The sequence below is a fragment of the Maniola jurtina genome, chromosome 13 (assembly GCF_905333055.1).
Source record: "Maniola jurtina chromosome 13, ilManJurt1.1, whole genome shotgun sequence".
In the NCBI taxonomy this organism is placed as follows: Eukaryota; Metazoa; Arthropoda; class Insecta; order Lepidoptera; family Nymphalidae; genus Maniola; species Maniola jurtina.
Window position 1 is genome coordinate 6633814 of NC_060041.1, and position 21735 is coordinate 6655548.

A 21735-nucleotide genomic window follows, 5' to 3' on the forward strand; every position below is an offset into this window, starting at 1 on the left:
AACATTCTGGAGAACTCTCAGGCAGGTTTTCTCACGATATTTCCCTCCCCGTTAAAGCAAATAATATTTTGTTGCCATAAACGTACCTAAATTCGAAAGGTTAGAAGTGCGTGCCTGGGATTGAACACTCGACCGAATAAGACTGATCTGCGACATTATAGATAAGGTAAAAGGTACAACACTGTACGCTTAAAGATCTGATATTTGTATGAACCAACAAAGAAACAACTTTCGCATTTATAATATGAGTAGTGATTGGTTAGTCCTTTAATTACATCACAACAGACCACCAGATCGATGTGATTTTTACATGGGTATAGTTAAAGTCCTGGAGAGTGACATATACTACTTTAAAAAAATTAAAGAGTTCCAACGGGATCTAAAAAAATCTAAATCCACACGGACTAAGTCGTAGGCATCAGCTAGTATTAATAAAAGCCATGAGTAGGATAAGGTGATTATGATATTATTACTTAAGTGAGAACCGATAATTTAAAATTTAGGATAATCTGAATGTGGGCTTGCAGAGTGTGGCTGTTGTTTGTTTAGGGGCCGAACATAAAGGGATTAATGGATAGGACACAATGGAAGGTCGTGACGAAGGGCGTATTTTACTGCCCAAGAAGTTTTAAGTCCATCTCATTATTAATTGCAAAGTCTTTGATTCAAAATAGCTCTACCAACCTGAAAGGGCATTTATGTTACAATGATCACGAAAATTACAAACAGAAATAGAGACTAACTCCGGGAATGGGATGCAAGCTATCTCTGTAACTCCCTTTCGTTAAAATCGGTAAAACAGGCCATGAAAAGTTAGCAGATAGACAGACAATCGCATTCATAATATTAGTATGGATGGATTCAAAGAAGATTAGAGGAAGTTTGTAAACGAAAAGTTGTCGATCGTTGACCCTCCTCGAGGTCAAGTACAACAGCTTTAAGATTCTTAGAGAAGGCTATTTTAGGTCACAGTCAAGACATCCATTAACCTGAATAGCTTGGCCAGTTTTGTTGCCGTCTTTTTACTCCATGAAAAAATTCGTTGCAGCAAACTCTAGTGCGCTGTGGATTGACCATTCAGATTCAGAGATAGTTTTTTGCGATAACAATATTTCTTAATGACAAATTGACCGGCCGCTAATATGCTCAATAATAAACAGAGACTAATCTCAAATGATATTTTTATTTGGTTAGCATACTGTTGCTAAATAAGGTAATCCGATACCTTAATCATGTATGAGGTACACCGGTTTTGAATTACGGAATTCAACGTGCTCATGAAATTACCTACTTACTAAACGGTAGTTTACTTATAATTTCTATTTTTATTTTGTCATCTTTGCGAAAGTATTCCATCTATTAAACACATTTTGCCGAATTTGGTACGGACATAGCATGCATCCCAGGGACGGGCATAGACTATTCATTTGTCCCGGAAAATCAAAGAGGTCCCACGGGATTTTTGAAAACCAAACTCCACGCAGATTAATTATTTATCAGGCATCATTTAGTAGCTCATAAATAGGTATAGGAAGAAAGCATCGATATAATATCTACATGTATAGTCCGTGCAAAATGAGAACTCACTCGCCATTTTTAACCCCCGACCCAAAAAGAGGGGTGTTATAAGTTTGACGTGGGTATCTGTGTACCTGTATATCTGTCTGTGGCATCGTAGCGCCTAAACGAATGAACCGATTTTAATTTAGTTTTTTTTTGTTTGAAAGGTGGCCGATCGAGAGTGTTCTTAGCTATCATCCAAGAAAATCGGTTCAGTCGTTTGAAAGTTATCAGCTCTTTTCTAGTTACTGTAACCTTCACTTATCGGGGGTGTTATAAATTTTTAATTTACACTTGTTATAACTCTAAATATAAGGACTAAAATCGTACTTTTGACATGACAGTTGATACATAAAGTTAAAATGGCAGGTGAGAACTTAAAATGTATGCATTATAATCATACAGTTTTTAAATAACATTTCATACGTCAGATAATCCTCAAAATAGGTTCTCAAGTCTCAAGTCAAGAATTTTATATATCTCGGAATAGCGAGTATATATAATATAGATGTCTATACAAATATTCGAAGTTTTTACATAACTTTCTTGGCCATGCACCAATCTTTGTATTCCGACCAGCTTGAAAATCACGAGATAATAATACTTTGCTTTTCTAAACGAATATTATACTACGACTCTAGATGTCGCTTAGTTACAATTTACTTTTTTGGTTGTACAAAGTAAGATGGCGCTGTAATCAATAAGCAAAATGTTTAAAACCTCACCTGTTCTCACCCTTCTTTTTTTTTTCTCTTTTTAACATGTGCAAAGCTTCGATCTCAAAAAGTCATTTTTAAACTTCAAAGACTTCTAAAACTGACTTTTTATCAAACAACACAAGTCAAACGGCAAGGCGGATTCGGATTTTTAGGAAATTCATTTTATATAACATACCTTCTTACTCTTGGTCATCTTTGGTGTTATAGGCAACTACTAAAATTCTAATAAACCCGGTTTCGGAAAAAATTCCAAACACTCCTTTTTCGCAGAAAATATTGTTAAAAGAATAGCACTTTCACTACCTAGATTCGTCAATATTTAGATTGTGTACAACCGGATTTCCAGTCAGCACCAATGATTTATTAAACACCACAGATAACGGATTATCTGTATTAACACTCACCCAATATAGCACGCAAGTGGCCTTCCAGAGTCTGCAGAATGGTCATCTTGATCTCTTTGACGGTTTTCCCGAGGAATTGCTCGCACGCGGTGGTTAGGAGCTCGTCCTCGTTCATGATCTTACACTGGGCGACCCCCGTGACTGTCAGCGGGACACCCTGGGCAGTCTCCACGTACTCACACATCGGGTTTAGTGTCATAACCTGCGAAAAATAAAAATACCCGCTAAGTACTTTTACACTGGCAAAGTGCCTACTCGAAAATCAATAGCAATTATGCAAGGTTAAAGATTTTTCAATAGTCTAGGAGTTAGAAGCTGCGATATTCATTGAATTATTCAACTCAGGTAAAACTGACACTTGGCTTATTATTTCGTAAACAGTAGTTTTTTCGAAAAAGTGCTTAAAAAATCGCAATGATTTTAAAATAACTATTCGATGAGGTCCTACTCGAGGGACCAATAATTTTCTATGCCAATAATTTATTTTCTCGCTGTTAATATTCAGGAAGATACCCTGAGAGATTTTCATTTTCATATTGAAATATATAAGGTACCTACGTCTAAGTAGCGGGTAATAAATTTCTAGAACTGTGCCGGATTTCAATTTTACAGTTTACAGCTTAAATAATTTCCGAATAAAATATATGTGACACAAAGATAGATGAAATTATATGAGGGTTCCTTTACTTACTACGGAACTTTAAAAAACCAAACTGTACCAACCTCGAGGGAGATACGCTGCACATCTGTGACTAGCCACCATGCCCACGCCCATCCTCCAACAATGGTCCGCTTCTGAGTGGACCCGAAGCAGCTGCCTGAAAACAAGAAATAACCGTAAATAACGCTTCGTGTCCTGGAGCCTACATAGACACGGACAAGGCCATGGACAAGTCAGACATTCATTAATTGAGCTGGCGAAAAAACGATCTAATAACACTTTTGACCAAAATACTTTTTTCTTGAATCCGAACGTTTTCGGTCCACTGAATATCAATCAGAACTAACAGCACGATCTAAAATTGTACTGAAATTCAGTCCAAAGTTCATGATTTCGATCATTGAATACAAAAATCTTTTATCGTTTCCATGCAAAAACGCCTAAAACTGTGCTAAAATTGAGTCCAAAGTTCATTTGATCAAAACCGTACGTACAATAATTATACTAAAGTTTCATGAGCTTTTCATTCAGTTTTTTGCTACTGTAAAAATTTATTTCATTCAATTACATTATTTTGTTCGCCAGCTCTTCAATTTAAAACAATAAGTTAAGCAGTTTTCGTCTCATATCGAAATTGGGATATAACCCTACCATTCCACTTGCATTCTTCGATTTTAATAAATAGTAGAGATATATAGAGCAATTGTTAAAGCGCACTGTGATATTATTGTTCTTCTTAAAGCAACTTTTAATCAATTTTGTCGTTTAAACTGGTTAGTTAGTGAGAACGACCTGAGAAATCGCATAGTAGACAGAGCTTTTAGAGCGTTAACCCTATGTTTACCAACAAGTTTATCCAACCGAGAAGGACACTATTCCGCTTTCACTATCACTTACATAAAGCCTTGCAGGTAAGTATCTACTATTTTCCCGCAACTTCCTCATCAATAGATAAGGTAGACTTTGCAGTACGCGACCGCGACGTGCGACAGGGAGACGCTATTACTATACCCAAGGACTTGTTAGGCGACCCTTTCGCGGTTGACTATTTCTAAGGTATCGTGTGAAAAATCACGTGGAAAGACTTCTCATATATATTACCTACTAGCTTACTTACTAGCCTGTGAAAAATCACGAAGCAAAATATCACAAAGTTAGAAAATTATTACATTTTAATCCTGCCATATTGTTTAATTTTCGCGCGGTTTTCGACTCAATCCAAGACACAATCGAGCAATCGAGAACACTGACATCGCTACGTGTTTGAAGGGACAAACATCTATTAAAATTACACACTTAATTTTCACAATTATAATCCTAACTGGAACGCTATCAAAAACTTAGGGTTATTAATTATACTACCTTAACACAATCCAATGCCAATAACCTGCCTTATCTTATAGTTTAAAGTGATTTAGTATGTTTCAAACCCGCAGTGTAAAGCATGCAAAACTCGGGTCAATGCACCACTTACGACGCGGCACTGACTACGAGCGGCTTATTTACATAAGGTTCGTTGACCTCTAGCGTCAGTAAGATGTTTTTTTTTTAATATAGGATTTTTTAAATTTTTATTTCGAGTGTCTTTTGTGGTGCCTTATCAGTAATCATCAGCACTGTCACCTGTCTTCGTTTTTGCTAGCGTTCTGGTTAGGTACACCTTGTATAATCACGTGATACTAATGCATCATGTCGCAATCGCGCGTCGCGGTCGCTTACTGTAATCTTTACCTGTAGGTCAAGATTATAAAATATGTTTCGACTCAAAAGTTAACCTACTTATTTTAATGAGAACCCATAGTGGAGTGAAACTCGAGCACATTCACAGGAAACGAAAGAGTAAGTCGGTATAGTTATGCAAACATAGCTAAGCACATTTTATATTATTTATTACACGGGGTAATTTATTAGTCTTATCTAATAGTTTTGCCTAGTCTTATCTTAACGTTACGTTAACGTGAGACTAAAGTGACAGTTCTTTATTTAGTTTTAAACTCTTTATTGCACATAACAAAAATTGATTAAACATATTATAGGCGATCTCATCCAGTTAATTTTTGGTAGTTTGGTTTTCAAATAAAAAATAAAAAAAGCTATCTGCTTAGCTATATTGAAAACATCTACCTTTCTACTTAACCATATTTAAAAAACAAATATTTTTCCGTGTAATACTTATGTATAATATTAAATATGATTAAAATAATATATCGGAAATGGTTTTGTTCATTGATATTGTATTTCCTCAAATAATAAATGTAAAAAACCCCATCTGATAACACAAACTCCCTCCTCACAGGTGTTCAACATAACGGTCTACGTATGGAGTTGAGTTCCGACGCTCAAAGAAAGTGCCCGTTACTTACACACCGCACGCGATTTTGCCCGTCCTGTCAGTTGAAAAGACACAGTCAATTAAAAAACAAAAAATATACGAAAACAAAGACGACATATTGAACGGCGAAAGTGGAACGATTGTATGAACGTGAACAAAATAAACGGAATGTGACTGAAATGTGCCGCGGTTTTTTCTACGACAGTTTTTTACTATGTGCGCTTCAGTGTATTGTGGTCAGAGTGAAAGCATAGGACATTAGAGGTAAGATTTGATAAAATAACCACCAAATACATACTATCGCACGCAACGAATCCGTCTTTCAACTTATTTTTTTTGTGATCTCATGATTATTTGCCGACATAGTTTTAAAATGGGATAGATCTATTTTTTGGGGCATCTTAGTGTCAAACAAATACTACTTGTGTGTGTAATTTAAAAAAATCTCATACTACTTAGTGTATAAGAACTTTTTAATACACCTGCAATAATAGTATTGCAATTCACTTGATTTACAACTTCAAAAATCACTTCAACAATCAAAAACGTAATTGCTTGGTTAATAAATAATATTTCAGCACATTATATGTGTAGCGGGTAAAAAACACTTCAAAAATACACTTACTTATACTGCAGTATCAAAAATGCATCTTGAAAACTGTAAATGAAATAAAAGATGCTCTTGTTGTGATGGAGTTTTTGAATCTTTTAGAAATATATAATAGGTAATACTAAATCTCGACTGTTTGTTAATTAATTGAAGGTTAATAAAGGGGCTTATCGTCATTAATATAAATAATCATACACCTAAATAGAAAAATAGTGCTAATCTTTTTTTATACATTTTAATGCAAGATAAATAACCAAAGCTCATAAAATATAGGGCAGTCATATAATTGAATAGTCGTATCACGATCAATATTCATCATATGTGCCGGTTTAATGTAACTTGTATAACACTTATTTTCACCGGAACGACTTAGTATTCTATATGCAAAGTGCAAACGCATACGCGCGCAACTACGGCTTCTTTGTACTTAATTAGTATTGTTTTAATCTATTTCAAAAAGCTGTGATAGCCTAATCGGAGGTAGATTACCCATTGTCAAAATTCTCCCAAAATCTCTATTATGCTAGAGCCATTGGTTAGAGCTCTAATGTAAAAGTAAATTCACGCGTATCCCATGTTCAAAAGAAAAACAATGTCAAAGGTTTGAAGCTACTAGTGCGAATAACTTCTAGAAAGTAAAACAAAAGAAATACATAGGAACAATACAGACTACAGGTCAGACGACGAATGAAGCAGTCAAAGGAAGTATGCCACTAAAAGCCTTACGATATGTTAGGGACGTGACGAGACTCGTCGCGTAAGAGTGCGCTTCCACTAAAGCGGAGTAGAACGAAGACATGTGTTTTCGACCAACCATATTATGTATTGATAACTATAACACAATTATGTTACATGGCGTGACAATTTTATCACGTCATCTGACAATATCCTGATAAATCATCGCTCTTCTCAGTAGAATCTCCTATCCGAATCGATGGTAGAGCTTTGACATGAGGCACATGCTCGTAGATGAAATAAACAAGTTCATTTCATTTAATGATTTTAGGCTATTTCGTGTCCAATAATAATATAATGTAAACAACGGATGCGTAATATCACGATTACGATGATTTGCGATTCGTTCGATACTGCCCGTGACAGTTCTAAGCCTCCCACAGTACAGTACCTTGGTGACCACAACTGGGTGACCAAGTGGGTTGAAATATAGATAATAATTTAAAATAATCGTATGAGTCGTGGTACGTACCCGTTATTTACAATAACCAGATGGGTCTATTGTACACATCTTCGTTTTGCTCAGCTTCAATGGAAAGTCACCCTAAAGTTAGGCAATGTGTCATGAATCACGAACACGAATCCTGTCTGACGAATACAAGGCCTGGATACACACGACGCGCAACGGTAGGCGGCATCGACTTGTCCAAAGCGACTTCTATTATAAGCTATTATAATACCAGAAATTATACAAAAGCGTTTACACCATCCGCTCCGTATTGTCACGTGCTTCATACAGGTCTGTATTATACTCACTAAAAGGCATCCCAGCCCGGGTTGAACAATTATCCTCTTAAATACAAAATAGATACATAAATTAAAGCTTGTGCCAATCTAGAATAATGGATCTTTCAAAATATGGTGAAAGATTTTTTCAAACAGGTATTGTAGTTCCAAAGATTACCCTCGACTTACACACAAACTCACAAACTTCGCACTCCTTCTTTATAATATCGAGAAAAGATTACAAATCGTACACGCGTTCAGTGTGTCTGTACCGCACTGCTGTATCTATTATTTTCTTCCTTTCTACTAATACAGTTTATGTACGTCAATACGTTGAATAAATTAAAATATGACTAACAAGGTACCTACCTATGTATGTAGGTACTAATTTCAAACCTATTGATTACATTAGTTCTGCATTGTCTGGTCTAGATTTGCACAATCAGATTGAGTTGGAGCCAAACACTACTTTAAGCATCGGTGACAAACTACTTCAAGCTTCATGTATGTAGAGTACATAAATCTATCGGAACTCCGAAAGCGGAATAATCATCGATGTATAAAAATGCGCTGGGAAATTAGCGTTGTACATACAGCCTATTTATTCTTAGCCTAATACTTACGTCACCTTTAAAACATGAGCTTGACAAGACAAACTTTCACAATTCATATCATATGAAATTTATTGATTTAGCTAATGTGTGTCATCATCTCGAATTTCAGAAGGATGAGCTCGATAGTGGCCGACGTGATATCAAGCACGGCCATCGCTGCCGCAGGTACGCAGGTAACATCATTTCTTTACTATTTACAATCACGACTTCGTCGGCGTGGGTTTCGGTATATTTAAAGACATTATTAAAATTTCTCATCCTCACAAAACATTCTTAGTGAGGATCTGCGTTGAACAGAAAATCTTCTAGTTATAAAATTTTAAGCTTCAAGACCCAGTATAGGTATACAAGGAGTACCTAACCAGAACGCTAGCAAAAACGAAGGCAGGTGATAGTACTGATGATTACTGATAAGGTACAAAAAAAAAAGCAAAAATTTTTTTTTAAATCCTGTATTTTTAAAAGTTCACAATATATTGCACATAAAATGTCTGACTGACGCTAGAGGTCAACGAACTTTTTGTAAATAGGCCAGTCGGAGTCAATGCCGCATTGTAAGTTTTTACCTTCTGGTTACACCTTGTATAGGCTTGGGCTTGATTGCAATCACACCAAATAACATCTGAGATCATATCTGAGCCTAAGATAGAGCGCGCTAGCCTAGATAGTGCCTTTTCACTTTTATTTTGATTTTTTTATACTTCATATACAAAGCGGACCTACAGGATGGATTCGCTGACTCAGTGTGTAACAATGAATTATAGCCACCGAGATCTCTACCAGTTTTCTTGATTTTATTAATATCTCATGACATAAATATTAATCTGGACTCTGTCTCTGTTTTCAGGTAGCATGGTTTATCCCGATGTTAGTTGCGGCGATAGCTTACTATCAGTTCGACCAGACGGATCCTGAAGGTAGACCAGCCGACGTGCCAGACTCGCGATTACTGTCGGAGTATGATTTCATCATAGTTGGGGCTGGATCTGCTGGTAAGTAAGTAATAAGTGATTTGCCTCCTCATTTCTAATTCGAACCTCATTTCTAAATCCTAGGATTTGGAACGTCCTTCCAGCATCACTGAACAAAAATTCAGCTTTCTATATTCAAGGGTTTGGAATGGGATTGATGAGTCACAGTCAGTGTGTGATTCAGAACCTTTCTTTTTAGGGTTTCGTAACTCAAAAGGAAAAACGGAACCCTTATAGGATCACTTTGTTGTCCGTCTGTCCTGTCTGTCGTCAAGAAAACCTATAGGGTACTTTCCGTTGACCTAGAATCATGAAATTTGGCAGGCAGGTAGTCTTATAGCACAAACAAATAATTTAAATGTGTTCATGAACAAATTAGTTAGTATTTTCAAAGTAAGATAACTATATCAAGTGGGGTATCATATGAAAGGGCTTTACCTGTACATCTTAAAAGTGATTTTATTTATTTTTATGCAAAATTGTTTTTGATTTTTCGTGCAAAATATCGAAAAAACAATACCCGATTAAGTAACCCTCGGTGCGCGAGTCTGACTCGCACTTGGCTGGTTTTATATAGTTAGATATATTCGAACCTCTATAAGAAATGGCACCTCTATAAGGAATGGAAACCAAAAACTGATCGCATGTATTAAATACACCGCAACTAGCGCGGGACTGGGCCATGCGGCTCATTTCAGTTGTTCTCAAAGAATACAAATTAGAAAGAAGCCGTCTGCTTTTAGCAACAGTTCCGGTTTGAATTATCCATCTAGAGATTATGGTCAATTGGTGTGTACCAAAATAATTAAAGAAACTTAAATTTTTGCGTTCAATTCAAAATTTTGTCGACGCCTAACGAAATATCAACAGCTATACATAATAGCGTCGACAGCACCCATAACTTTTAACACAAACAGCATTTTTAAATTGTTATAGTTTTAATACTATAGTTTGTTAATAATTTAGTTTGTCATGAAGGGACTGGAATCCCATAAAAGCTCTTTAAAAAAATCAGATTAAAGAAAACAAGACGAATTACTATCACGTAATATAATCAAATACACCATTTTATATTTCAGGGGCTGTAGTGGCCAATCGTCTGTCAGAAATTGGGTACTGGAAGGTGCTCTTATTGGAGGCAGGTGGTGACGAAACGGAAATATCCGATGTCCCTCTCCTAGCAGGATACCTACAGCTTAGCAAACTGGACTGGAAGTATAAGACCGAACCTCAGAGCACCAGTTGCTTAGGTAAGAAACATTTTCAAAAACTAGCATTTATGTAATATTAGATGACGCGACCTAAAAAATAAAGTTAAAAAATACACTTTTTTTTTCTGGGATAAAAAGTAAGTAGCATATGGCCGTCTTCAGGGTGCAAGCTATCATCTCTGTACCAAATATCGCTAAAATCGGTTAAACAGATGGGCCGTGAAAAACAGCAACAGATAGACAAACCCACTTGCGCAATAGTATTAATATGGATCAGATTCCCGAGATCTGTTCGCGTGAGTTTAGTTTTCTTAAAAATACCGGGGGAACTCTTTAATTTTCCGGGATAAAGACTAGCCTATGTCCGAGATGCAAACTCTGGATACAATTTATCTTTGTGCCAAACGTCAAAATCAGTTCGATGGATGGCTCCTGAAAAGTTAATAGACAGGCAGACAGACGGATACACTTTCGCATTTATAATATTAGTATGAATTTAATCATGCAAGTACTTAAAGAAAAACATTTTGTTTTTACAGCAATGGAAGGCAGCCGGTGTAACTGGCCTCGAGGAAAAGTGCTCGGTGGAAGCTCTGTATTGAACTACATGCTATATGTGAGAGGCAACAAAAAAGATTACGATATTTGGGAATCGCTGGGGAACAAAGGATGGAGCTACAACGATGTTTCGTATTATTTTAAAAAGTCCGAAGATAATCAGAACCCATATTTAGCCAAAACGCCATATCACAGTACTGGAGGATATTTAACAGTTTCTGAAGCACCTTATCATACTCCTCTTGTTTCGAGTTTTATAGACGCAGGTTTAGAAATGGGATATTTGAATAGAGATATAAACGGAGAGAATCAAACGGGTTTTATGGTGGCTCAAGGGGCAATTCGCCGAGGGAGTCGCTGTTCAACTGCAAAAGCATTTTTGCGACCTGCCAAAGATCGAGGGAACCTACACATTTCTATGAACTCATTTGTCACCAAAGTCATGATAGATCCAAGAACAAAAATAGCTTTTGGAGTTGAATACATAAAAAATAAAATGCTATATCGAATCAGAGCTAGAAAAGAAGTCATTTTATCTGGGGGAACTATAAATTCTGCTCAATTATTGCTACTGTCAGGTATAGGCCCAGAAGAAGAGTTGGCTAAACATAGAATACCTTTAGTTCAAAATCTTCAAGTGGGCAAAAATCTTCAAGATCATATTGGTTTAGGTGGGTTAGCCTTCATGATAAACAAACCAATTTCCATTATCGAAAATAGACTACACACTGTGAGCACACTAATGGAGTATGCAGTAATGGGAGAAGGGCCACTTACAATTATGGGGGGTGTTGAGGGCTTAGCTTTCGTCAGCACAAAATACGTTAATGCTTCAGACGATTTTCCGGATATCGAATTTCATTTTGTATCGGGAGCCACTAATTCTGATGGTGGTGGCCAGTTACGAAAAATACACGGATTGACTGAAAAATTCTATAATGCCGTATTCCAACCCGTAAATAATGTAGACGTGTGGAGTATAATTCCTATGCTGCTCCGTCCAAAGAGTAAGGGTTATATTCAGTTAAGAAGTGCAAATCCTTACGATTACCCATATATTTACCCAAACTATTTAACTGATGAAAGAGACGTGAAGACTTTAGTAGAAGGAGTAAAAATTGCATTTGCTCTATCAAGAACAAAATCTTTTCAAAAACTTGCATCTGTGTTTAATAATCATATTTTTCCGGCCTGCCGCAATATACCAAAATTCACTGATGTATTTTGGGAATGTATGATTAGACAATACACTTGCACAATTTATCACCCAGTTGGCACTGCGAAGATGGGACCTTATTGGGATCCGGAAGCCGTTGTTGATCCTGAACTTAAGGTTTATGGTGTAAAAGGTCTAAGAGTGATAGACGGAAGTATTATGCCGAATTTGGTGAGTGGTAACACTAATGCTCCCATTATTATGATCGGAGAGAAGGGCAGTGACATGATCAAGGAGTTCTGGCTAAAACGTAGAATGTCAAGATATTATGCGTATTAAAAGTGGTACAAATAATATTATATAGTGTAAGGTAAATTGTAAATATTACTTTAGAATAATACTGTTATTTATTTATTTATATTAGCTGTAAATTATCACATGAAAGTATTTTTTTAAACAAAGAATGTTCCCAAAAATATGTGAAAATAATCGCTGTTTTACTCCTATCATTATACCCTATCTGCGGAACGAATTTAGTATAACGCTGTCTAGAAAACATAGTTCCGTTTGTGATAGGTTGGTGACTCAAGATGGATAGCACCCACTAAGATTTTTGACTTTATCATTTGTATGGGATTAAGTAACAGAGAAAGCGCTACACTAACTTTATCCCGCAAATAGGGTTTGGTACAGTTAATACAATTTATATAGTAAAAATGTGCATAGAAAAATGATTCTAAAATTACAAGCAAACCTCCTAAACGTGCACAAAGGCATCAAAATAGCTGATGTCGTCAGTCGTCACTGACCACACGATATAGAGTAATCATTTATAACAGAGAAATATTATAGTAAAAAATTGCTTCTGCCTGCGATTATGTCCGCGTCTATAAAATCGTGCTTTTGCGAGAAAAAATTTAGCCTAGATGACGTCTGGCATACTTACGCGGTGGGTGTAAAAGTTCTTTCAAAATAAGTACAGCTTTATCAAGAAAAGCTTGGACAGAGAGACGGACGAAAATTAAAACTGATGTTTGCATATTAATAACATTATTTACACTATTTTACCATTTTATTTATTTTAAAAAATGCCTACATTAATTTTACTTTTTCACGCCTACAAATATCATGTTGGGAAAAATGATTTTTTAACAACGTAATATTGATATTCCTTGGTTATACCATATTTATTCTCATACATTTATTAGTTAAATACCGGTTATTCGTATATAACACTTATTGGTAATATTAATCTATATGTACACTAATATTATAAAGAGGAAAGATTTGTTTGTTTGTAATCTGAAACTAGACCGATTTTAATAACACGGTAGAAAAAACTACGGTAAAACGGTCTAACAAGGTAGAAATCTTCTTTATCTAGAAGTAACACAGACTATTAGTTAGTTAAACTATATAGGTATATCAAATTACACCCAAGCGAAGCCGGCCGGATCAGCTGGCAAGCTATATTTAAAAGTATTTTATTATACTCAAACTATGTATTTGACATTACTCTGTGAACAACAAACATAACGTGACGATGTATGTAAACTATAAAATATTTGCTGAGTTAGCGAAATTGGGATTGCATTCATTAGTTGTGATTGAGGTGTGTGTGATACCGGATTCTGCCATAAGTGCATTATTTTAGTATGGCAACGCATGGGTCATTTTCCTTCAAACCTATCATTTCAAATACAAGGATCTTATTCGGACTTCTGCCAGGACTTGGATCACTGATACTGTTACGCATGGTAATTCATCTCTACAGGCCTGATATTGAAGATGCGGAAAATCGTGTCCGAGATCATCCACTTGACGAATTGTATGATTATTACGACTTCATTGTAATCGGCGCTGGTTCCGCGGGAGCAGTAGTGGCCAGTCGGCTGTCGGAAAATCCGGACTGGAATATTCTACTAGTTGAGGCAGGCCAGGATGAAAATGTGCTATCCGATTTGCCAATATTGTTCCCTACTCTACAAACGTCTTCAATAGACTGGCAGTTTGTGACAGAACCTAGCAGTGATTATTGTTTAAGCATGATAGATAACAGATGTAAATGGCCGCGAGGTAAAGTTTTAGGTGGATCGAGTGCTTTAAATGCGATGCTTTACGTACGTGGAAACAAAAAAGATTATGACGGTTGGGAAAGTTTGGGTAATGAAGGTTGGGGTTACAAAGATATCTTAAAATACTTTCTTAAAGCAGAAGATATGCGTATTCCTGAATATCGATCCGACCCATATCACTCAACCGGAGGTCCCATATCTATAGAGTATTTTAAATTCGAGCAACCAATAACAAATAAAATTTTAGAAGCTGGTCAGCAACTTGGATTCAGTATAGTTGACGTAAATGGCAAATTCCAGACTGGATTTACAAGATCACATGCTACTGTTCTTGATGGACTTCGGTGTAGTACGGCAAAAGGTTATCTTCGATCTGCATCGAAACGACGTAATCTTCATGTAAGCGTACATTCACTAGTAGAAAAAGTTTTAATAGATGAATACAAAAAGGCGTACGGGATAAAGTTCATGAAACATGGAAAATCAAAGATAGTTAAATCCATAAAAGAAGTTATTTTATCAGCGGGAGCTATTCAGTCTCCGCAACTGCTAATGCTATCCGGTGTTGGTGATAGTGAACAACTAAAGGAACTCGGTATATTTCCTGTAAGCCATCTACCTGGTGTTGGTAAAAATTTGCAGGATCACATAGCTATGGGTGGTCATTCGTTTTTATTTGACAACCCATATACTAACGGTTCAGACTACAGTTTTGATTTAAATACTATTATGTCTGTTGCTAGTATTATCGACTTTGCACTTAATAAGAACGGACCGTTGTACAGTATGATGGAAGCTGAAGCGATGGCTTTTGTTAACTCAAAATATCAAGACCCTGCTGAGGATTATCCTGATATTCAGCTATTTATAGCACCTACTGCTGATAATATGGACGGAGGTATATTTGGAAAGCGTGCTAATGGTCTTACAGATGAAACATATGCCGAGCTGTATGAAGATATTTTATATCAACCCTCATTTTCCATTGTGCCATTACTTCTACGACCTAAAAGCCGAGGATATATTAAACTACGGGATGCAAATCCTTATTCACCCCCGCTTATTTATCCAAATTACTATTCACATCCGGACGATATGCTAAGAATGGTAAGTAAATCAAAACAACGAAGCCGATATGCTGAGAAAAACATGAATGTTCTCCTCGTAATACGAGTAGTTTAATAGGTTATCTCATTATAATATATTCAGGTTTCAATATACATTAAGAAGTAGAATAAGTATTATGCAATATCAACAAAAAACAAAATTAATTTTTAGATAGACGGCGCCAGAATTGCTCAGAGCTTGTTAGACCAGCCCGCTCTAAAAGGATTAAATGCCAGACCAAATCCTAACCGCAACCCTGGTTGTGCAGAACATGACCTCATGTCTGACGAACATCTGGAGTGTCAAGCTCGCCATCACTCGTTGACTATTTACCATCCCGTAGGTACCTGTGCTATGGGACCAGCGAACAATAATTATGATGCAGTTGTCGATCCTAGATTGCGGGTAAGGTTTTTTTTTTGTTTAATATTTTTAAACCAAAGTTTCATATTACAATAATATACGAGCAGAATTGTATGAGGAAACGAATTAATGGATTTTTATTTTTATTTCAGGTATACGGTATACAGAATTTAAGAGTAATCGACGGCAGCATCATGCCGACAATAGTCAACGGTAATACTAATGCACCGATTATAATGATTGCTGAAAAGGCATCAGATATGATTAAAAATGATTGGGCTGCTGCTTCAAATTATTTTTCAAAATATCACGATCAACCACTCGTGAAACCTATAGATGCGACTAATCTAAATTATATGCAATACAGAAATACGGCAGAACTCACGACAAAGCCAGATATTTTCACAGAAGTTACAAAACTGTTTCCATATTTATCGAAAGATGTTGCTCACAAATTCAATAAATCAAAACAAGAAACAAACCTATCGGATAAAAGAAAAGAAAACTATAAAAATAGAAGTTTTGATCATGAAAAATTATTTTTATATACTACAAATATTACTAGACCAGCGAAAAGTTATCATACGCCAACATTAAATAAATTTTTAAGTCATAGTTACCATAATAATGACGCTGCGAGATTTAGACCGTATCCATATAGCCAGCATAAAAATAGAGCACAAGAATCACACGCCAAGAACTTACTACATCAAAAACAGAATATTTTCAATCAGTTATCTAAACCATCGTATGTGCATTTAAAACTAAATGACAGACATGCAACCAAAGAAAAACAATTCAACGAAGAACTGAATCCTGAAAGAATTAATCAAAACAGATTAACTGAAAAGAAACAGCAATTAAATAGTGTTTATTTAAACGATAGATCAATTCTAAACGAAAACAGAGATTGTAGGCTTTGGTTATATTACAATGGGGTAAAATATGAAATAGACATATAATTATTACCAACTAGATTATGCCTACAACTTTGTCCGTCTGGATTTATGTGTTCGAAAGTCCCGTGGAAACTATTTGATTTCACGGCCTAAAATGTAGCCTATATATTCAGGATATAAGCTATCTAATTTCTATTCCTAATCGATTCAATCATGTCAGCGTGAAGGAATAACAAACGTCCAAACTTTAACATAATATTAAGTAAGATTAGGACAATTATTTATTATAATAGTATAATTATAATTTACGTAATTTTAGAACTTATTATCTTTCAACGTAATTGCATTGAACTAAGCTTTAATTCTTAGAAAACGTTAATTTTTTACAATAATTCATTCATGTTTCGATGCAATCATTATTACCATAATTGATTTCTAAATACGTAAAGATAATCATAAATGTATTTTTAATAATAATAATATACTGCTAATAAAATTTTGTGTTTTATTGCATATCACTGGTTAAAGTATCATTAATATGAGTATTATCTATGTAAGACGATATCGAATAACAATTTTATAAGATCTAGCGAATCACTGAGTCGAAACATTTATCTCATAAGTCATGTGTACATCACAATTCAAAGAACATTAGAACTCTGACTGCACGTCTTGGTTTACTAAATTGTGTCAATCCAATAAAATTAAAAAATTCCTAGTTTAAATTACCCAAAAACAAAAAGAAATATGCAAGGGCTAGAATCATACATATCATCGACATGTCCAATGCCGTTTGCTGGTATGACTGGTGACCTGTTTCTCAAAGCAGTGACTGCAGTCGTTGCAGCCCAATGCAGTATCTTGGATGACTACCGCTGGCCTCGGGATAGTGCTGAAGAAGTAATCGAAAAAGGATCCAGTAAGTATAATCTTAGCCGACATAAATCAATGGTAGTTTTTTTGCCCACGACTTCACCAACGTGTATTTCTTATCTAAGGGTAATTCTAAGTCATATAGACTCTTATTTAAAGTAAGTACTATAAGAAGAGAGAAGTTGGATAACTTAGTATGAATAGGGTTTTATTATTAAGTATATTAGCATTAATTAAATAAATTGACAAAATATAAGTAAGTAATTCAATATTGTTTTAGGTATATCATATGACATTATAGTAGTTGGAGCAGGAACTGCTGGATCATTAGTTGCCAGCCGCTTATCTAATATCTATCCTTCTTGGTCAGTATTACTTATAGAAGCAGGTGACGACCCTGGTATAGATGCTGAGGTGAGAATATCATGTTTGTAGAAGAATTCTACTGAATAGGTATCCAAGAATATTTATGACCATCGATGTATATTATGGATTAGCCTTTCCCATACAATTCCGTCCGCAAAAATACGCTTGAATCTTACGTCATCGTCATTGACAAAGTCAAGAGACTTTTGCAATTTCTCTTGACTTTTTGAGCGCGTTTTTTATTTTCGAAGGGCCCATCCATATACATCGATGTTTATGACACAATTCTTTTCTATTTTAGATCCCAGCATTTTTATTCCTAAACCAAAATTCAAGTAACGACTGGTCTTATAAAACACACCCAGATGGAAATAGCTGTTTGGGATTTAGAAACACTAGCTGCATATGGAGTAAAGGAAAAGGTCTTGGTGGATCGAGTTCAATAAATGCCATGATTTATATCAGGGGTCATCCCAAAGATTACTCTGATTGGGAGAAATCAGGGAATCCGGGATGGAGTTACAATAATTTGGCAAAATATTTTGAGAAGCAAGAGGAACTATTCAATATTACTGATAGTGAATTCCCTGGATATGAAAACGAATGGTATAAAATTCTTGACAATGCATGGAAGGAATTAGGATTTACTGCTTATAATTACGACAACCATGAAGCGATAATCGGAACTAAAAAAACCCGTTTACTAACGCAAAATGGTAAACGTATGAACACTGCTAAAGCCTATTTCAAAAACGCTCACAATTTAATAGTTATGAAAAATACTAAAGTTGAAAAAGTGATACTTAATCAGAAAACAAAACAGGCGGTTGGTGTACATATAAGACATAAAACTGGGATTATTAAGGTAATCACTGCTAGTAGAGAAGTAATTTTAGCAGCTGGGTCGATTGGGACACCGCAATTGCTTATGTTATCTGGAATAGGCCCAAGAGAACATCTCGAATTAATGAACATTGACCCTATTTTAAATCTTCCAGTAGGAAAAAACTTACAAGATCATTTATTTTTTCCTTTATTTTTTAAAACAAATATCAACAAAGAACTATCACGTGAGCTAATAAACATGCTTCTACTTCAGTACATGTTGACCAGAACAGGACCTTTCTCCACTATCGGGTTAACTGACTATATGGGCTTCATTAACACCAATAATATTTCTGACTACCCTAACATGCAATTTCATTACACATACTTTACCAAGAATGACAATTTTGTGTTAAAACCTTACCTCGAGGGTGTTGGCTACAGTGATGAAATGATACAAGTAATTCAAGCATTGAATTACGAACACGACATGCTGGGTATTTACCCTACATTATTAAACCCGAAGTCTAGAGGAGAGATATTTCTTGAAAAATCTGATTTATCACAACCTGTAATAAAAGCTAATTATATTCAGAATCCTGACGATTTAGTTTCCCTTATAAAAGCGATTCATTTTGTTTATAAATTGGAGGGAACTACGACTTTTAGGGCACTGGGAATTGAATTACTGAATGTTGAAATACAAAACTGCAGTACGTATTCCTTTGATACTGATGCATATTGGGAGTGTTATATAAGACACATGGCTACAACAATATACCATCCAGTCGGGACAGCAAAAATGGGTCCCCGAGACGATGATTCTTCTGTAGTAGACAGCAGTTTGCTTGTTCACGGTACGATTAATCTAAGGGTAGTGGATGCAAGTATCATGCCTATTATACCAAGAGGTAATACTATGGCGGCAACTTTGGCAATTGCTCAAAAGGCTGTTGATATTATTAAGGAGCAATATGAAAAGAACAAAGATGAATTGTAAGCATTACTACTGTGATGATAATACCTTCACAATATCAATTTAAAGGTTTCTGTTTATCTCTTTTGTATCCAATTAAAATTGCATGTAATCTGAGAACTGTATAATTTAATGTTTCTTATTCATCTTAGATTTTAAACTTGTTAATTTACATACATTGAAGGTTTTTTAAGTAATTAAAGTATTAATCACTACTTTCCCATTTTTTTGTATTGTTATTGTTCAATTTAGAAATAAAAAGATTTTTTACTCAAATAAACAAGTGCTTTTAAATCGTCGAAAAGGATCTATCTTCCACTGCACTGGTTCGGCAATCGGAATGCCTTTCCTGCCAATAAGATTCTATGTATTTCAACTATTTCCGATATGTACAATATGTTGGCCATTTTAAATTTCTTTCTAATTACTATGTATTATACAAGAACATAAATGAATAAAAAAATTAATAGATGATTAGGCTGGTCCGATTTTTTAAAATAAAACAAAAATACTACTTACATTTTTTTTTGTAAAAATCCAAATTAAAATTTTAAAGAAATTTTAACTGGGTTCATAGAAAATATCGAGAGATGGATGATTATATGTTACATAACGGACAAGGGTTGGCCTTGACGCGGTTTCGAGATGCGTGACGAAACACATAGCTTCGCTTTCGCATAATGAAACAACGTATCAACATTAGGAAACTAGTAACGTATGCCGATTTGACACAATTTTTTCCAACTATTCTGGAGAATTTTGGTGGTTTTGCATGAAGGATTTTGCTAAGGTAACTTCAAAAGGTGGTTATAGTTACCTACTCTGAAAAGAATCACGACATCAAAGCCCAACTTATTAGGCAAATGCGAAAGGCTGGCTAAAACATGAACACTGTACACTTACAGGATCACTTGATGTATTTTGTCACCAATACAGCTCGGACATACGCCGACGTGCAGTGTCCTTATTAATAACATTAGTGCATTGGCCCCGAGTGTACAGAGGCCTTACGTCTAGGCAACGAATCAAAAGTCTTGTCATATAGTTATAAGGGTCTATACAGGTTGACGGCAGTTAGATTGCAGCTGTAAAATTGCAGTTGGGAAGCAGTTTTATTGCAGATGGTATTTAACAGCATCGCAACTGCCGACTGGCTGCACAGTCCACGTGCAGTCAGTATGCAGTCAGGCATGCAGTAATGGCGCGCAGATCGTCTTGCTTGACACCGTCAGAGTCATTGATTTTGAAAGATTTCTATTGTCAGAGATGCCAAAGTACCAACTAATTAAATGCTATTGATTAATTATTAATGAATACAAGTTAGGTAATGTTGTTTAATAATGACCTCCCACAAACATCTGTTAAGGTAGAGACAGAACTGTTAAGATAAAAATGAATTCATTATTACGGCAAATAAATAAAAAATATTAAAATGCTAAAATCGAGCAGCAGTTTAACTGCTTGCAAAGTAAGCTGATTCGATTTGTTATTGTTGTCTAGCAGATAGTATAACTACATAGGTCACATTTTTGGGGTTCCGTAGCTCAAAGAAAAACGGAACCCTTATAGGATCTCTTTGTTGTCTGACTGTCTGTCTGTCCGTCTGTCGTGTCTCTCAAGAAAACCTATAGGGTACTTTCGTTGACCTAGAATCATGAAATTTGGCAGGTAGGTAGGTCTTATAGCACAAGTAAAGGAAAAAATCCAAAAACCATGAATTTGTGGTTATATCGCACGATGGTACGGAACTCTTCGCATGCGAGTCCGACTCGCACTTGAACGGGTTTTGATTCACTCAAAGCAAATGTGAATCGCGGTGGAGCATTCTAAAATATGCAACAATAATGCTTACTGTGGTGTAGTAGAAATCTGTTTTCTAAAACCTATAAGAAGTCATTGGAAATAATTGTTGGAATCCTAACCCTTTATAAACGACGAAGACGAACGATAAAGCCTAAGAGCCTGATCCACTTGGCGAGTCGACGGGCTTACTT

At 35.6% G+C, this 21735-nt stretch overlaps 4 protein-coding genes and 1 long non-coding RNA gene across 6 annotated transcripts in view; 4 read left to right on the forward strand and 1 right to left on the reverse strand.

The window, feature by feature from the left end:
• The window catches only part of LOC123871441 (flotillin-2), a 229410-nt gene that overhangs the window by 17798 nt on the left and 189877 nt on the right, over positions 1–21735 (reverse strand). The window contains exons 2-3 of the mRNA XM_045915258.1: positions 3407–3501; positions 2684–2885 (exon numbers count right to left, since the gene is read on the reverse strand). Of these exons, the coding sequence (XP_045771214.1) occupies positions 2684–2885; positions 3407–3501 (297 nt within the window). The remainder of the gene's footprint in view (positions 1–2683; positions 2886–3406; positions 3502–21735) is intronic.
• Positions 1261–12940, forward strand: LOC123871467. Its single transcript, XR_006797272.1, has 3 exons — positions 1261–1271; positions 5189–5191; positions 12810–12940. It is a non-coding gene; the product is annotated as an uncharacterized LOC123871467 (long non-coding RNA).
• On the forward strand, positions 5646–12669 carry LOC123871431 (glucose dehydrogenase [FAD, quinone]). 2 transcript variants are annotated; one of them, XM_045915235.1, is made up of 5 exons: positions 5646–5940; positions 8471–8534; positions 9209–9353; positions 10412–10582; positions 11083–12669. In XM_045915235.1, exons 2-5 carry the CDS (start codon positions 8475–8477, stop codon positions 12594–12596), a joined length of 1890 nt encoding a protein of 629 aa, XP_045771191.1. In that variant the 5' UTR covers positions 5646–5940; positions 8471–8474; the 3' UTR covers positions 12597–12669. The 2 variants fall into 2 exon arrangements, with proteins under 2 accessions (XP_045771191.1, XP_045771192.1); XM_045915236.1 differs by having other exon boundaries at positions 5921–5940; positions 8471–8526.
• LOC123871427 (glucose dehydrogenase [FAD, quinone]-like) lies at positions 13838–17139 on the forward strand. The gene is made up of 3 exons (XM_045915230.1): positions 13838–15439; positions 15611–15844; positions 15955–17139. Exons 1-3 carry the CDS (start codon positions 13913–13915, stop codon positions 16762–16764), a joined length of 2571 nt encoding a protein of 856 aa, XP_045771186.1. The 5' UTR covers positions 13838–13912; the 3' UTR covers positions 16765–17139.
• On the forward strand, positions 17280–19956 carry LOC123871435 (glucose dehydrogenase [FAD, quinone]-like). Its single transcript, XM_045915243.1, has 3 exons — positions 17280–17620; positions 17855–17988; positions 18242–19956. Exons 1-3 carry the CDS (start codon positions 17449–17451, stop codon positions 19763–19765), a joined length of 1830 nt encoding a protein of 609 aa, XP_045771199.1. The 5' UTR covers positions 17280–17448; the 3' UTR covers positions 19766–19956.

Excerpts from the sequence above, each read along its gene's own strand:
- LOC123871427 (XM_045915230.1), top strand. The coding sequence starts at position 13,913 with ATGGCAACGCATGGGTCATTTTCCTTCAAACCTATCATTTCAAATACA. Across the intron at positions 15,440-15,610 it reads CGGACGATATGCTAAGAATG|ATAGACGGCGCCAGAATTGC; the intron begins GTAAGTAAATCA and ends ATTAATTTTTAG. Across the intron at positions 15,845-15,954 it reads TTGTCGATCCTAGATTGCGG|GTATACGGTATACAGAATTT; the intron begins GTAAGGTTTTTT and ends TTTTTATTTCAG.
- LOC123871431 (XM_045915235.1), top strand. The coding sequence starts at position 8,475 with ATGAGCTCGATAGTGGCCGACGTGATATCAAGCACGGCCATCGCTGCC. Across the intron at positions 8,535-9,208 it reads TCGCTGCCGCAGGTACGCAG|GTAGCATGGTTTATCCCGAT; the intron begins GTAACATCATTT and ends CTCTGTTTTCAG. Across the intron at positions 9,354-10,411 it reads AGTTGGGGCTGGATCTGCTG|GGGCTGTAGTGGCCAATCGT; the intron begins GTAAGTAAGTAA and ends TTTATATTTCAG.
- LOC123871435 (XM_045915243.1), top strand. The coding sequence starts at position 17,449 with ATGCAAGGGCTAGAATCATACATATCATCGACATGTCCAATGCCGTTT. Across the intron at positions 17,621-17,854 it reads AGTAATCGAAAAAGGATCCA|GTATATCATATGACATTATA; the intron begins GTAAGTATAATC and ends ATATTGTTTTAG. Across the intron at positions 17,989-18,241 it reads ACCCTGGTATAGATGCTGAG|ATCCCAGCATTTTTATTCCT; the intron begins GTGAGAATATCA and ends TTTCTATTTTAG.